This window comes from Lycorma delicatula, chromosome 10 (genome assembly GCF_047948215.1).
Source record: "Lycorma delicatula isolate Av1 chromosome 10, ASM4794821v1, whole genome shotgun sequence".
Lineage (NCBI taxonomy): Eukaryota > Metazoa > Arthropoda > Insecta > Hemiptera > Fulgoridae > Lycorma > Lycorma delicatula.
In genome coordinates this window covers 121,620,954-121,639,089 of record NC_134464.1, presented here as the reverse complement: position 1 = coordinate 121,639,089, position 18,136 = coordinate 121,620,954, and the positions used below count along the sequence as shown (strand labels likewise).

General features: G+C 33.6%; 1 protein-coding gene across 1 annotated transcript in view; it reads left to right on the top strand.

Annotated features, from left to right (window-relative positions):
• LOC142330958 (vacuolar protein sorting-associated protein 11 homolog) overlaps positions 1-18,136 on the top strand; it is a 117,783-nt gene that overhangs the window by 43,951 nt on the left and 55,696 nt on the right. The window contains exon 4 of the mRNA XM_075376423.1: positions 8,476-8,624. Coding sequence (XP_075232538.1) covers positions 8,476-8,624 — 149 coding nt within the window. The remainder of the gene's footprint in view (positions 1-8,475; positions 8,625-18,136) is intronic.

Here is an 18,136-nt window from a genome sequence, read left to right as displayed (position 1 = left end):
GAAAAAAGATTGCTACACTGAAATCTTTGTTACTTCTTATTAGATTTATTTTGAATGTATAGAAGGAGTTGACAGTTTGATAGTAATGAGAGACTGGAATGTGATAGTATGAAGACAACAAGAGGAAGTAGAATGCATGCATGTAAAACAAAGTGAAAGTGCAACTAAAGTTTCAAAATCTTGCATAAATAATGCGAATAACATTGGAATATAACAGTTTTCAATGAACAGTGGAAGCCATCCCTAAAGAGTTATTTTGGAAATTTGTTGCTTGACTGAACTGTTCAGTTATGGTATATGGTAGGCATTAGCTTACAGCAGTTGTTCCTAAAGTGTGTGCCTTGATTCCCAGAAGCTGCAACTTCCTTATAGGAGCACCATGAAATATTATACAATTTTCCTTATTTTATTTCTATTTTCAATTGTATGCAACATCTAGCCAAGCTGACACAAACCACTTAGTTATTGTTTGCAAAAGCAAACTGTAAGTGATTACTAGATGATACGATAGTAGTCCCTTGATTGTTTTAGTAGGTTTCTCTAATTTTCAGGTACTTTTTGTTCATATATAAATAAATGTTGGTTTGTTTTAATTTTAAATTAGTTTTTGGAGATTGTATCAGTTGAATATTGTGGTAAAGCCAAATGAAGTTTTTGAAATATTTTTTCTAATGCATTTTTGAAAATGAATTTGTTTTTATTAAACTGCAATAAGCAGTGTGAGAATGAAAATGAAGGGAGCAGATCATCAACCAGTGACAAGAGTGTGAAGCGTAAAATCAAAAATATGATGACAGCTATTTGGATTGTGGCTCTATTTCAAATGTAATCACTGGCAAAAAGAGGTCACTATATGTTTTGTGTATGAAAATTTTGGCATCTGAATGCAAGCATCAATTAAATTGAAACACCATTTAGAATCCATTCTTTCTTTTTTTTTCAGTCATTTGACTGGTTTGGTGCAGCTCTCCAAGATTCCCTCTCTAGTGCTAGTTGTTTCATTTCAGTATACCCTCTACATCCTACATCCCTAACAATTTGTTTTACATATTCCAAACATGGCCTGCCTACACAATTATTCCTTCTACCTGTCCTTCCAATATTAAAGCGACTATTCCAGGATGCCTTAGTATGTGGCCTATAAGTCTGTCTCTTCTTTTAACTATATTTTTCCAAATGCTTCTTTCTTCATCTATTTGCCGCACACCTCTTCATTTGTCACTTTATCCACCCATCTGATTTTTAACATTCTCCTATAGCATCTCATTTCAAAAGCTTCTAATCTTTTATCCTCAGATAATCTGATCGTCCAAGTTATATAAGCGACACTCCAAACATATACTTTCAAAAATCTTTTCCTGACATTTAAATTAATTTTTGATGTAAACAAATTATATTTCTGACTGAAGGCTTGTTTTGGCTGTGCTATTTGGCTTTTTATATCACTCCTACTTCGTCCATCTTTAGTAATTCTACTTCACAAATAACAAAATTCTTCTACCTCCATAATCTTTTCTCCTCCTATTTTCACATTCAGTGGTCCATCTTTGTTATTTCTACTAGATTTCATTACTATTGTTTTGTTCTTGTTTATTTTCATGCGCTAGTTCTTGCATAGGACTTCATCCATGCCATTCATTGTTTCTTCTAAATCCTTTTTACGCCCAGCTAGAATTACTATATCATCAGCAAATCGTAGCATCTTTATCTTTTCACCTTGTACTGTTACTCCAAATCTAAGTTGTTCTTTAACATCATTAACTGCTAGTTCCATGTAAAGATTAAAAAGTAATGGAGACAGGGAACACCCTTGTCGGACTCCCTTTCTTATTACGGCTTCTTTCTTATGTTCTTCAATTGTTACTGTTGCTGTTTGGTTCCTGTACATGTTAGCAAATGTTCTTCTATCTCTGTATTTGAACCCTAATTTTTTTATAATGTTGAACATTTTATTCCAGTCTACGTTATCGAATGCCTTTTCTAGGTCTATAAATGCCAAGTATGTCGGTTTGTTTTTCTTTAATCTTCCTTCTACTATTAATCTGAGGCCTAAAATTGCTTCCCTTGTCCCTATACTTTTCCTGAAACCAAATCGGTCTTCTCCTAACACTTCTTCCACTCTCCTCTCAATTCTTCTGTATAGAATTCTAATTAAGATTTTTGATGCATGACTAGTTAAACTAATTGTTCTGTATTCTTCACATTTATCTGCTCCTGCTTTCTTTGGTATCATGACTATAACACTTTTTTTGAAGTCTGACGGAACTTCCCCTTTTTCATAAATATTACACACCAGTTTGTGTAATCTATCAATCGCTTCTTCACCTGCACTGCGCAGTAATTCTACAGGTATTCCGTCTATTCCAGGAACCTTTCTGCCATTCAAATCTTTTAATGCTCTCTTAAATTCAGATCTCAGTATTGTTTCTCCCATTTCATCCTCCTCCACTTCCTCTTCTTCCTCTATAACACCATTTTCTAATTCATTTCCTCCGTATACCTCTTCAATATATTCCACCCATCTATCGACTTTACCTTTCGTATTATATATTGGTGTACCATCTTTGTTTAACACATTATTAGATTTTAATTTATGTACCCCAAAATTTTCCTTAACTTTCCTGTATGCCCCGTCTATTTTACCAATGTTCATTTCTCTTTCCAGTTCCTGCTTTCTTTGGTATCATGATAATAACACTCTTTTTGAAGTATGACGGAACTTCTCCTTTTTTGTAAATTTTACACACCAGTTTGTATATCTACTGCTTCCTCATTTGTACTGCGTAGTAATTCTGCAGGTATCCTGTCTATCCCAGGACCTTTTCTGTCATTCATATTTTTTAATGCTCTCTTAAATTCAGATCTCAGTATTGTATCTCCCTTTTTATCCTCTTTGATCTCCTTTTTTTCCTCTATAACACTGGTTTCTAATTCATTTTCTTCATATAACTCTTCAATATATTCCACCCACCTATCGACCTTTTCTTTCCCATTATAAATCGGTTTACCATCTTTGTTTACCACATTATTAGATTTTAATTTATGTACTATAAAACTCTCCTTAACTTTCCTGTATGCTTCGTCTATTTTACCAATGATCATTTCTCTTTCCAGTTCTGAACACTTTTCTTTAATCCACTCTTCTTTCGCTAGTTTGCACTTCCTGTTTATAGTATTTCTTAGTTGTCGATAGTTCCTTTTACTTTCTTCATCACTAGCATTCTTTTATTTTCTACGTTCATCCATCAGCTACAATATATCGTCTGAAACCCAAGGTTTTCTACTAGTTCTCTTATTCCGCCTAAGTTTGCTTCTGCTGATGTAAGGATTTTCTTTTTAACATTCTCCCATTCTTCTGCTTCATTTTCTACCTTATCTTTTTTACTTAGACCTCTTGTGATGTCCTCCTCAAAAATCTTCTTTACCTCTTCTTCCTCAAGCTTCTCTAAATTCCACCGATTCATCTGACATCTTTTCTTCAGGTTTTTAAACCCCAATTTACATTTCATTATCCCTAAATTATGGTCACTATCAATGTCTGCTCCTGGGTAAGTTTTGCAGTCAACGAGTTGATTTCTAAATCTTTGTTTAACCATGATATAATCTATCTGATACTTTGAAATATCGCCTAGCTTTTTCCAAGTGTATATTCTTCTATTATGATTTTTAAACTGGTGTTGGCAATTACTAAATTATACTCTGTGCAAAACTCTATAAGTCGGTCCCCTATTTCATTCCTTTTGCCCAGTCCATATTCACCCACTATATTTCCTTTCTGACCGTTTCCAATGCTTGCATTCCAATCTCCAACTATTATTAAATTTTCATCTCCTTTTATGTATTTAATTGCTTCATCAGTTACTTCGTATACACACTCTACCTCATCATCATCATGGGTGCTTGAAGTCATATAGATGTTAACAATCGTTGTCCGTTTAGGTTTTGATTTTATCCTTATTTACAATGATTCTATCGCTATGCGTTTTGAAATACTCTGCTCTCTTCCTTATCTTCTTGTTCATTATGAAACCTACTCCTGCCTGCCCATTATTTGAAGCTGAGTTAATTATTCTAAAATCACCTGACTAAAAGTCGCCTTCCTCTTCCCACCGAACCTCACTAATTCCTACTACATCCACATTTATCCTATCTATTTCCCTTTTTAAATTTTCTAGCCTACCAACCTTTTTTAAACTTCTAACATTCCACGCTCTGACTCGTAGAATGTTATTTTTTAATTTTCTGGTGACCCCTTCCTTAGGTAGTCCCCACTCGGAGATCCGAACGAGGGCCTAGTTTACCTCCAGAATATTTTACCAAGGAAGGCACCTCCATCATTGCTATATGAAAATGCAGAGAGCCACATTTTCTTGGAAAAAAAGCAGCTGTAGTTTTCCATTGCTTTCAGCTGCGCAGTACTCAGAGGACTGAGTGATGTTGATACGGCCTATTAAGTCGTCCTGACTCATGCCCCTAACAACTACTGAAAGAGTTGCTGCCCTCTTTCAGGAATCATTCCTTAGTCTGGCTCTCAACAGATACCTCTCCGATATGGTTGCACCTTTGGTTCAGGTATTCTGTATCACTGAGCACTCAAGCCCCCTCACCAACAGCAAGGTCTCATGATTCATAGAGGGGAAGAATCCATTCATCCCAGCATAATTAGTAAATTAAAGACTACCTTAGCAAGAAGCTACATGAGTTAAATCAATAAAAGGGTAGTTTTTGTAAGCAAGTATCAACACTAACCAATGCTTTGCTAGCATCTTACAAGGTAGCAAATAAAATCGCAGAATATTAGAAGCCACATATAATTTCATTCTATACCAGCTGCTATAGATATGGTGAACATTATGATTGGTGAGTTTGCTAGGAAACTACTTTCAAAAATGCCTTTGTCTAATAACACCATCAGCTACAGAATACAACTCATGGTAGAAGACCTCAATGGGCAGTTAATTAAAAAATTAAAAGGGAAGGAATTTGGCTTGTAGCTGAATGAGGTCTCAGATGTTAATAATAATTATAGTCAGTTGATTCGCCATCTATGGTCTATTGATGGTAGTAACATTGCATAAAACTTCTACAATGCTTTTCTTCTGTAAAAGTAACATTGTTAGTTCGAAGGCTCAATATGTGTTTGAGATTCTACAAGCTTTTATATCTGAAAACAGACTGGATGGACTAAGTCCTTTTGTTGTGTTATATGTCTGAACTAATGGTGCTTGTTCTATGTCCAGCTATTACAGAGGATTGCAGGCTTTTATTCAAAGCAGAGCCCCTGAAGCATTGTGAATCTACTACATTATTCATAGGGCACTTACGTCAAAATATCCGATCTAAGTGTATGTAGTGAATAGAAAAAATTATAAAAACCAGGGTACTATACTACACACTATGCTTATACTATACTGTACAACCATTCTTGAGGTTTGTTTAACAATTAGGTAATCTGTTATTGACTTTAAACCCTGCTTTCCTTATCTTATAAGGAATATAAATGAATTCATTTATGAATATAAATATTCATAAAATATTATTATAATATGAATGTTTGTTTGTTTGTCCTGTATGCTTTTCTATACCATTCATCCAATTATGATGAAACTTTGGTAAGTTGTGAGTTAGCTTGGACCCGCTAGGTGGCACTAGGGTTAAGATATTTTGAAATATTGTATTTATGGTCCTATTTGGCTCATATTCAGAGTATATATTAGTTACATGAAAAGAAATATTTTTGCAAAAAAGGGAAGGATAAATTTTGTGATGTTTCGTAATGTTCAGTTTTTTAATGTTTTATCAGACTTTCATTTGTGTTCATTTAATATATACGAGGTGCGACAATAAAGTAATGAGACTGATTTTTCTTTGCAAAATGTGGCAACCCTGCAGCTTGCGTAGGCACACCATCTTTGACCTTGGTCTATAAGCTACTTCTAGTCCAAGCGGCACATTGATGCGACTGATCAGTCGTGAGTTGTGCTGTAATAAGTGAACACATGTTTGTGTCTCTCGTCACAGAAATGAAACCGCAAAATATTGCGCAACGGTATGCCATTTCTTTTTGCGTTAAATCGGGTGAAAACGTGACGACAACTTACGGTAAGCTTCAGAAGGCTTTTGGAAAGGAGGTTATGTCAAGAGCTCAAGTTTTTTGGTGGCATAAAATTTTTAGTGAAGGCAGAACGAATGTTGAAGATGAAGACCGCAGTGGACGACCATCAACCTCACGGACAGATGTCAACTTGACCAGGGTTTGTGAAATCGTACGATCTGATCGAAGATTATCCGTGAAAATGATTACAGAAGAACTCAACATCGATCGAGAAACGGCTCGTCTAATATTAACTGAAGATCTTGATATGAGAAAGATTTGTGCAAAAATGGTCCCCAAAAATCTCACACAACAACAGCGAGAAACACGGAAAAATGTGGCAGCCGGTCTGTTAGAGCAAACGGAAATCAATCCAGATTTGTTGAGCCGTGTTATCACTTTTGATGAAGGTTGGTTTTTTCAATACGATCCAGAGACAAAACACCAAAGTTCGCGATGGTGCTCAAAGGGATCACCCAGACCAAAAAAAGGCACGCATGTCAAAATCAAAAGTGAAATGCATGCTTGTGTGCTTCTTCGATTCCAAGGGAATTGTTCATAAAGAGTTGGTGCCTCCTGGACAAACAGTTAACCAATATTTCTACAAAGAAATTTTAGAAAGACTTCGTAAACGAGTTGTTCATGTCCGTGCCAACATTGCTGATAATTGGTTTCTGCATCACAATAATGCGCCATCCCATACTGCTCTGTCAGTACAGCAATTTTTAACCTCAAAACAAATTTGAGTACTACCACAGCCACCTTATTCACCAGATATCGCTCCGTGCGACTTTTTTCTATTTCCAAGAGTCAAAATGGCGGTCAAGGGACACCATTTTCAAACAACACAAGATGTCCAAAAAGCTGTGACGAGGGTCTTGGAGGATATTACAGAAGATGAGTTCCAGAAATGTTACCATCAATGGCAGAAGCGCTGGAATAAGTGTGTGCAGTCAGAGGGGAACTACTTTGAAGGAGACAACACTAAACATGACTAAAACGGTAAGCAACATTTTTTTCACATCAGTCTCATTACTTTATTGTCGCATCTCGTATATATATATATATATATATATATACATACCCAAATCTAGCAATAGTGAAGCACTGTAGGGTCAGCTAGTGCCATATAAATTTAATGACTATCCTTATGGACAAAGAACAAGTTTATTTTCAAAATATTAATTTTCTGAAACAACAATTAATCATTCTCCGTTATCATTCCTTATAGCTTCTTCATACCTATCCATTCATTTTCCATCCCTACTCCAACGTTAAAATCTCCCACTAATATCATCTCCTGCTTGCTAGGGACTTAATTAAAAATATTACACAATGCCACTTCAGAATCCTCTTTCACTTTTTTATTTCACATTATTTCAAGCATATAAACCAATTATTACCATAAAGTATCCTGTAACTTTGATAGATACCCTTAAGATGTTCATTAACAGTTTCCTTCATTAACATGTATTTGTACCTTACAAAGCCCTTTCACTTTTGTCCAACCATTATAGAAGTGTGTAAACAATATCCACATTTAACAGCTACAAATTTTCTTTTTAGCCTCAGTTAAAACATCCGCAACAAACTTTGTTATTTCATTTAAAACTTGTAGTTTATTCCATAGCCTTGTTAGCCAAAATTCATAGTCCATTTTCATTTCCATTGCCTTATACTGTTAAAACCATTTGTATTCTCAGGCTTATTACTGGGTAATTTAACAATTGTGATTTTTCTGCAAGCCAGGGACTGCTGCACAAGAGAGTGCTGCAATCACAAGAGAGTGAAATTTTAATTCTTATCTGCTCCTTCGTTGAAACTGCAATAACACAGATTGTGGCTTTAGGGCCTTTGTTAAAGTGGTGACGTAGACTTGCCACTGTCACAGTTTCTTTTCAACCTTACAGCATTTTGTAGATGTACAGTGTGAAAAAAATTAGACTCTTATTTAATTTAGATCAAAGAATTAAATTAATTGTCTTAAAAGTATTTTTTATGAAGAATAGTACTTGATGATAGTGAAACGTGGAAAGTAAGGAAATCGGAAAGGAATAGAGCAGAGGTTTTTGAAGTGTTATGTAAGAGGACATAAAATATTAGATGAGTTAATGAAGTATGTAACGAAGAGGTCTTAAGATGAATAGAAGGAGAAAAAAGGTTTTTGCATAATTCTGTGAAGAGTTGGACTCTTGTAAAAGATTAAATGTGTCGGAGATAAAGATTAGATTTTATAAAAGATAGTGATGACAAAGGATATAATAATTATGTTGAGGTTAAAAGATTAGCTTTTATAGTCTGATTCAGAAGGTTTTAGTATTATGTGAAATAACTTATAATACTTATAATTTATAAGATTGTAATGATTTTTTTTTATTCAGGCAATTTACTGTTATACAACTGATGGTCTTGGACCATGTTATGCTATTGATGGTGAAAAAATTATCCTTCAGTGGTTCAGAAGTTACCTCGTGATTGTTGCTAAAGAATCTAAACAGAAATCTCAGAATTCAACTACACCTCCCATTGGGTAAGGTTTAAATACTATGCTTCAGAAAATGTTATTTTTATGCCACCTTACTCTAATTATAATATGTTTGTGAGGTGTGTGAGAAAAGTAATGAGACTGACTTTTTACTTACCATAGTTTTTATTTTTTTTCAAACAACATATTATCCCCTTCAAAGTAGTTCCCTTGGGCTGCTATACACCGGCGGAGTCGTTGTTCCCACTCCTGGTAGCAGCACTGGAAGGCTTCAACTGGTAGGGCTTTTAACTTGTCCGTCACAGTATTTTGAATGTTCTCCAGAGTTCCAAAATGACGTCCTTTTAAGACATGTTTAAATTTTGGGAAAAGGAAAAAGTCACAAGGACTCAAATCAGGTGAATAGGGGGGGGGGGGGGTTGAAGAACCGTAGGAATGTGTTTTGAGGTCAAAAATTCCCTGATGGAAATGGCTGTGTGACACGGGACATTTTCATGATGAAGCATCCACATGTCTGCAATGTCTGGTTTCACGCGAATCACTCTTTTCCTGAGCCTTTCAAGGACACCTTTGTCCTGGAGGAACAAATTCTTTATGCACAGTACCGTGTATAAAGAATTAAAGAATTCTTGGTCATTGTCAATCCTCTCAAGAAGATCAATGCACATGTTTCTTCGATTGCCCTTCTGTTCCGTTGTGAGGTTTTTCGGCACCAATTTTGCACAAACCCTCCACATGTCCAAATCGTCTGTCAAAATTTGATGTATGGTGAAAGTGTTTAAATTTAACTGTTCACTCATCATCCTTATTGTTAAACGATGGTCTGATCTCACAAGACCCTCACACGCTCAACGTTTTTGTCAGATTTTGAAAGTTGAAGATCTCCCTGAGTGAGGTTGATCTTCAACATGTTCTAGGCCTTCCAGAAATGATTTGTGCCAGCGGAAAACTTGTGCTCTTGATAAGCAATGTTTCCCATTGGCCTGTTTCAACTTTTCAAAGATCACACTTGCGGTTTCCCCAAGTTTAACACAAAACTTGATTGCACAACATTGCTCTAAATTCCGATGCTCCATTTTCATAACACAACAAAAACACAACTTCAGTGATGATGCTGTCAAAAATAATGTGTTGGCTGAATGGAGTTGAAACTCGTACTGAGCATGTGGGAAGGATGAACAAACCGGTCTAGCACAGACCGGTAGACACAGCGTTGCCAGTTCGCTCGCAGTGTTACCAATATCATTACTTTTCTCACACACCTCGTATATTTTTTATTAATAAATATAACCAGTTGTTTACAATAAAATATTATAAATTTTTTTTAATTGCGACTGATAATCATGCTTGCGTTGAAATGTATTTTTGTAACAATAAAAACATCATTTTGAAAAATGTTTAAAAACTGAAGATCCTACCATAAAATATACATACATAAAATACAGCTAATTTAATACAAAAAAAATGTGTATATGTATGTGTTTAAATCTGTGTGAGCTTATATGTTAAAATGTTTTTCAAATTAATTTTATTTACTTCCAATCTACTGACAGTTCTGAGATATAATTTTGGCTTTAGAGTTAGTACTCAATTGTTTTGAGAAAAGTATTAGAATTAATTTTTTATGTACTCAGCTTAGATCATGAATTACACAAATTGCATATATTTATACAGTAACAAAATAAACTTACTGTGTTGATGCAAAGAAATTTTTGTTATTCATTTTGTTAATTATTTGTATTAACAAATAACTGAATGATAGATTCTAATTGAGAATGTTTTGTTCACTGTAGTAAATATACTTTTTGTTACTAATGTATATTTAATTTCATATTCATGTGAAATAAATATTTAATGGCCTACATGTTTTGTTTAATTTGTTAATTTACCATTGTATGTTCATAATTTTTTTTTCAGAATTTTGTGAAATTATCTTTTTAGTATGTAGGCAGTATCTATAAAATTGTAGATTTTGAGTTGTGTGTATTCCCATGTTTTTGACCGTAAGGAATCCATTCGTGTAACTAAAATGATTGCACACAACCATTAATGAAAAACAAAGGAGAAATGTCTGTCCAGAATAAGTTCTAATGTTACAAGAAAGCAGTACCTACATGTTTGAAGGAAGAGAGATAGAGCAGAATTTGCTTAGTAGATACTACTTTCTTGCTTAGCACACATTTCTTTCTTGCTTAATATTGTTTAAAATGTCAATCCAGATACTGCTTTCTCATTACGAGTTGATCAGGTAGTCTAGTTCTTTACACATGTATGGTATTAGCATCATAATTTGATTACTCATTTCTCTTGAGTAAATTTATTGGGGTTTAGAATAGAAAATTAGAAATTTTGTAAGTTGAATCCTCCTCTATGAATCATGAGACCTTGCCGTTGGTGAGGGGGCTTGAGTGCTCAGGGATACAGAGTAGCTGGACCGAAGGTGCAACCATATCGGAGAGGTATCTGTTGAGAGCCAGACTAAGGAATGATTCCTGAAAGAGGGCAGCAGCTCTTTCAGTAGTTGTTAGGGGCGTAAGTCACAATGACTTAAACGGCCATATCAACATCACTCAGTCCTCTGAGTACTGCGCAGCTGAAAGCAATGGAAAACTACAGCTGTTTTTTTTTTCCAAGAAAATGTGGCTCTGCATTTTCAAAAGCAATAATGGAGGTGCCTTCCTTGGTAAAATATTCCGGAGGTAAAATAGTCCCCCGTTCGGATCTCCGGGTGGGGACTACTAAGGAAGGGGTCACCAGAAAAGTAAAAAATAACATTCTACGAGTCGGAGCGTGGAATGTTAGAAGCTTAAAAAAGGTTGGTAGGCTAGAGAATTTAAAAAGGGAAATGGATAGGGTAAACGTGGATATAGTAGGAATTAGTGAGGTTCGGTGGGAAGAGGAAGGCGACTTTTGGTCGGGTGACTTTAGAGTAATTAACTCAGCGTCAAATAATGGGCAGGCAGGAGTAGGTTTCGTGATGAACAAGAAAATAGGGAGGAGAGTGGAGTATTTCAAGACGCATAGCGATAGAGTCATAGTAATAAGGATAAATTCAAAACCTAAACCGACAACGATTGTTAACGTCTATATGCCTACAAGCGCCCATGATGATGATGAGGTAGAATGTGTATACGAAGAGATTGATGAAGCAATTAAACACGTAAAAGGAGATGAAAATTTAATAATAGTAGGAGATTGGAATGCAAGCATTGGAAAAGGCAAGGAAGGAAATATAGTGGGTGAATACGGGCTGGGCAAAAGGAATGAAAGAGGGGACCGACTTATAGAGTTTTGCACGAAGTATAATTTAGTAATTGCCAACACCCAATTTAAAAATCATAATAGAAGAATATACACTTGGAAAAAGCCAGGCGATACTGCAAGGTATCAGATAGATTATATCATGGTTAAGCAAAGATTTAGAAATCAACTCGTGGACTGCAAAACTTACCCTGGAGCAGACATTGATAGCGACCATAATTTGGTGATAATGAAATGTAGATTGGGGTTTAAAAACCTGAAGAAAAGGTGTCAGATGAATCGGTGGAATTTAGAGAAGCTTGAGGAAGAGGAGGTAAAGAAGATTTTTGAGGAGGACATCGCAAGAGGTCTGAGTAAAAAAGATAAGATAGAAAATGTAGAAGAAGAATGGGAGAATGTTAAAAAGGAAATTCTTAAATCAGCAGAAGCAAACTTAGGCGGAATAAAGAGAACTGGTAGAAAACCTTGGGTTTCAGACGATATATTGCAGCTGATGGATGAACGTAGAAAATATAAGAATGCTAGTGATGAAGAAAGTAAAAGGAACTATCGGCAATTAAGAAATGCTATAAACAGGAAGTGCAAACTGGCGAAATAAGAGTGGATTAAAGAAAAGTGTTCAGAAGTGGAAAGAGAAATGGATATTGGTAAAATAGACGGAGCATACAGGAAAGTTAAGGAAAATTTTGGGGTACATAAATTAAAATCTAATAATGTGTTAAACAAAGATGGTACACCTATATATAATACGAAAGGTAAAGTCGATAGATGGGTGGAATATATTGAAGAGTTATACAGAGGAAATGAATTAGAAAATGGTTTTATAGAGGAAGAAGAGGAAGTTGAGGAGGATGAAATGGGAGAAACAATACTGAGATCTGAATTTAAGAGCGCATTAAAAGATTTAAATGGCAGAAAGGCTCCTGGAATAGACGGAATACCTGTAGAATTACTGCGCAGTGCAGGGGAGGAGGCGATTGATAGATTATACAAACTGGTGTGTAATATTTATGAAAAAGGGGAATTTCCGTCAGACTTCAAAAAAAGTGTTATAGTAATGATACCAAAGAAATCAGGGGCAGATAAATGTGAAGAATACAGAACAATTAGTTTAACTAGTCATGCATCAAAAATCTTAACTAGAATTCTATACAGAAGAATTGAGAGGAGAGTGGAAGAAGTGTTAGGAGAAGACCGATTTGGTTTCAGGAAAAGTATAGGGACAAGGGAAGCAATTTTAGGCCTCAGATTAATAGTAGAAGGAAGATTAAAGAAAAACAAACCAACATACTTGGCGTTTATAGACCTAGAAAAGGCATTCGATAACGTAGACTGGAATAAAATGTTCAGCATTTAAAAAAAATTAGGGTTCAAATACAGAGATAGAAGAACAATTGCTAACATGTACAGGAACTAAACAGCAACAGTAGCAATTGAAGAACATAAGAAAGGGAGTCCGACAAGGATGTTCTCTATCTCCGTTACTTGTTAATCTTTACATGGAACTAGCAGTTAATGATGTTAAAGAACAATTTAGATTCGGAGTAACAGTACAAGGTGAAAAGATAAAGATGCTACGATTTGCTGATGATATAGTAATTCTAGCTGGGCGTAAAAAGGATTTAGAAGAAACAATGAATGGCATGGATGAAGTCCTATGCAAGAACTAGCGCATGAAAATAAACAAGAACAAAACAATAGTAATGAAATCTAGTAGAAATAACAAAGATGGACCACTGAATGTGAAAATAGGAGGAGAAAAGATTATGGAGGTAGAAGAATTTTGTTATTTGGGAAGTAGAATTACTAAAGATGGACGAAGCAGGAGCGATATAAAATGCCGAATAGCACAAGCTAAACGAGCCTTCAGTAAGAAATATAAGTTGTTTACATCAAAAATTAATTTAAATGTCAGGAAAAGATTTTTGAAAGTGTATGTTTGGAGTGTCGCTTTATATGGAAGTGAAACTTGGACAATCGGAGTATCTGAGAAGAAAAGGTTAGAAGCTTTTGAAATGTGGTGCTATAGGAGAATGTTAAAAATCATATGGGTGGATAAAGTGACAAATGAGGAGGTATTGCGGCAAATAGATGAAGAAAGAAGCATTTGGAAAAATATAGTTAAAAGAAGAGACAGACTTATAGGCCACATACTAAGGCATCCTGGAATAGTCGCTTTAATTTTGGAAGGACAGGTAGAAGGGAAAAATTGTGTAGGCAGGCCACGTTTGGAATATGTAAAACAAATTGTTAGGGATGTAGGATGTAGAGGGTATACTGAAATGAAACGACTAGCACTAGATAGGGAATCTTGGAGAGCTGCATCAAACCAGTCAAATGACTGAAGACAAAAAAAAAAAGTAAGTTGAATATTATCATGGAGAATATAATACACCTGATAACTGATACTTGACCATCTGAACCTGATGCTTGCCTTCTTGACTAGCATCAGCAGCTGGATTTGGTAGAAACAAACTGGATAGATTATTTCTGTGCTAATGGATGTTCTCCCTGAAAATCAAAGCTACTTCTAGGAAAGTTTGCCTGTCAAACAATTTTGTATATAGTATAAAAATAAGTTAGTGTAAAAATTTAGTTAAATTGCTACACCACCTCACACTGAGACCAAATCCAAAAAACCGGTCAAAAGTTGAAGAATGAAGTCGCATATCAAAGATTCAGATAATTGGGTTAGGTAGAAGAATAGTTGAATTGCTGTAAACTGGGATCGGAAGAAGAACCCATTGGGTTGGTCTAGTGGTGAAACTCGTCATTCCAAATCAGCTGATTTCAAAGTTAAGAGTGCTAAGGTTCAAATCCTAGTAAAGGCAGTTACTTTTATACGGATTTAAATACTATTTTATGGATACCGATGTTCTTTGGTGGTTGGGTTTCAATTAACCACACATCTCAGGAATTGTCGACCTGAGATTGTACAAGACTACACTTCATTTACATTCATACATATAATCCTCACTCATCCTCTGAAGTAATACTGGTGGTTCTGGAGGCTAAACAGAAAAAGAAAGGGATCAGAAGAGGGGAATCTTGTATACCTGCTTCAGAGTTCATAAAGGAAATCTTCTGTAATTTATAGTTTTCATTTTTATTTGATTAAGAAAAAAAATCAGCTGCTTAAAGCTGCCCTACGTGTTTTTTTTCAAGTGTGTATGATAAAAAATATGAATATTTCAGTTTAATACATTTAAAAATGTTTGACTTAATTTTCTTTTATATGGTAATTACAATAAAAATACACAAAAGTAACATTATTATGAAAAATGTTTGTATTTTACATGGTTTTATTTAACTTCACTCATTTGTTTGTTTGTTTATATGCATGTATGTTTGTATGTTAGTGTACATGAAATCTTGCAATTTATTTTCCACCCAATTTGAAATCAAAAGTAACCACAAGATGGGATTAAACGTTCTGCAATTGGGATGAAAACTGCTACTTGAGGGTTTTTGAGGTTGCTGCTTATAAATTTGATATTAGAGTGGTGAAAAACAAAATGGCAGAACCAATATGGCAGATCAGTATTTTTTAAAATCATCCTATTTACTTAAAATTCACTATTTAGGGGTTACTGAATAGTATTCAGGGGGACACTGATTTTCAATGAAATTCATATAATTTTCTACCAGTCATTTTGAATTTCATTTTTTTGACTTCAGATTTGCAATCAGCAACTCCAAAAACTCTGATATCAAGTTTCCAGTAAACAAACTAACTTTTAATTTTAACCAGCCTTTTACACTTTGGCCCCACTGTGCATTTGGAAAAATCTAGAAATCATTCTTCAAAAATATGGGAAAACTAAATTTTAGTTTTGTTCTAGATGAGCATTTTCACAGTCACATTTACATTTTACTTATATAATACTTTCAGTATAATTATAAAATTTGATGAAATAAAACAATTTTATGATTTACATTTTTATTTTTAAACATCTTTCAAATAGAAACAATCTTTGCGATCAATTAAATAGTGAACACAATTGTATAGTTAATGTCAAATTTTCCACCAGTCCATCAGTGTCATTTTCCTCATTTAAAATTATAACGGTATCACTTGTATCAAAAAATTGTTGTATCAGTAACATTGGTTTTTCACTAACTTATGTTAGGTTTGCTGTTTTCTCTAACAAACTAATTAATTTTTCTGCTCCTCCTCCTATCTACTCATTTCTGTACCATTATTTCAACTCTTGTTAACCTCGTAAAGGAAAATCAACCCGTGACAAATCTTCCATTGACTTTGATTCAATCATTGTTCAGTGACATTCCATATGTCTTGTTTGATAATTCAACAGGTACTGTTCTCTTTCAACACAGGTAGAGTACAAATAGATTGTCTGTTCTCCAGAGTATATAGGTAAATGAACAACATTAAAATCAGTATCCTTATCAATAGTCTTATATGGTCTCTATTTGACCATTGAGTATTTAGCTGTGTTCAACTCTCCATTCTCATTCTTCCATGCTTTGCCTCTTTTTTCAGCACTAGATTCTTGTTCCTCTTCTGCCTTAGGCAGGATTGTAAGACATATTCTTCTGCCTTACAAGTTCATAATTTTAATAGTTTTTTTTACCAACAGTACTAAAGATTTTTAACCTTTTTACTGACCCTTAAAGTTGATTATTTTGTTGTAAAAATTTAGCAGATGTTCATAACTTTTTTCATACTCCCAATACTTTATAAGAGTAAGCTTCATTAAGCAACATTTTTTTCTTATAATTTCACAACCTTATGTGTACACATTTGTACATCAGTCTTTTGAAATCCAATTTTGTCACTAAATTGGTTAGTACATTTCATAAAATTGTAAAAAAAATTTTTGTTATAAGAGTATACTAAGTATTTTTCTATGAAATATCCCAATCAATTTAGTAATTCCTCCACCTTTTTATTTTATTGTATATTCAAAAAAATTATTTCTTATAATTACAGTTCTGATAAACTGGTAGAGCATGGCATAACTTTGGCATTGCAAACTGTTACATATGTATGTTATAATATTTTAGCACCCTCCTCTGAAAATATACTGTTAAGAGTCTATTTCTTTATATATATTTAATATGATATGCAATTTATTTTAATTCCTAATGATTTGTACGATTTTGTTTAAAAAAATTTCTAAATAATAAATATGTTCATGAAAGTAAATATTCATAAATCTCATTGGTCATTTTTTTTTTATTATCCTATCTTATATTTTAAATAATAAATATATTTTTAATACAAGAAATTATTTTTTTTTCATGTATTTGTTGCTGTATAAGATCATAATTTTTAAATAATAATGCTTAGCAAAACACATTTATAATACTGGGTTTTCAAACAAACTATTTTTGGGACTATATACGTTATATAATATGGTTTATCCTTTGTTAGGATGATGCTAAGCAGTATTTCATCCTGCTTTTTTATTTTAGTTTATGACCAATATAGAACTAAGCAAAAAGGCAGTATCTGCTTTTTTAATTTAAGAATTTTACGCAAAAAAGTATAAAATGTGGACCAAGCATTAAAGTAAATTCATATATTAGGTAAATTTATGTATTAAAACTAGGATTTCTAAGATTGTTTCTTGTAGATTCACCTTTTCTCTTAGCAATATAATGTAGATTATATTGTACATATAGATGGTCTGCTATGATTTTGGTATTTCTCTACATTTTGAACTACTTTGACTCAAAAAATATTAAATTATCATAATTATGGTACACACATTTGTATGTTATTGGTTTCTGCTAGGCTTTATGTGTCAAGAATTGTTTAATGAGAAATTATGAAATTGTGTGTAGTTTGTATCTCAATGATTGAAATTAATGTCTTTTTTTTGTGCTTGTTTTTCAACTTTTCAAAAAAGAATACCTTTGGAAATAATACTAAAAAAGAATTTTTTTAACTTTAAAAAACACTTTCACCCCAAAAATCTGCTTTATATGTTTTTACTTTTTCAGCCCATTGAAATGAAATTTTTAAAATTAGTTATAATACGGTTTAAAAGTTTTTAAACATTTCATTGGTGGTAGAAGTTCCTCCCTAAAAATAAGTGCTCTATAAATTTTGTTTTTAGTTTTTCAGTTTGAATTTTTTTATTTATATTTTTCAGTGTTCTAAATAAATAGAAATTACCTTTCATATGTATGATTAAAACTTTCATTATAATTTGCTACACTTTAAGCTAATCTGGATTTGCTAAGGAAACATAACAGGTAGTTTTACATGTAGCTTGAAAAAATTTTAATTTTTGGTATTGTACATTGATAAAGTAAAATGTAATTGA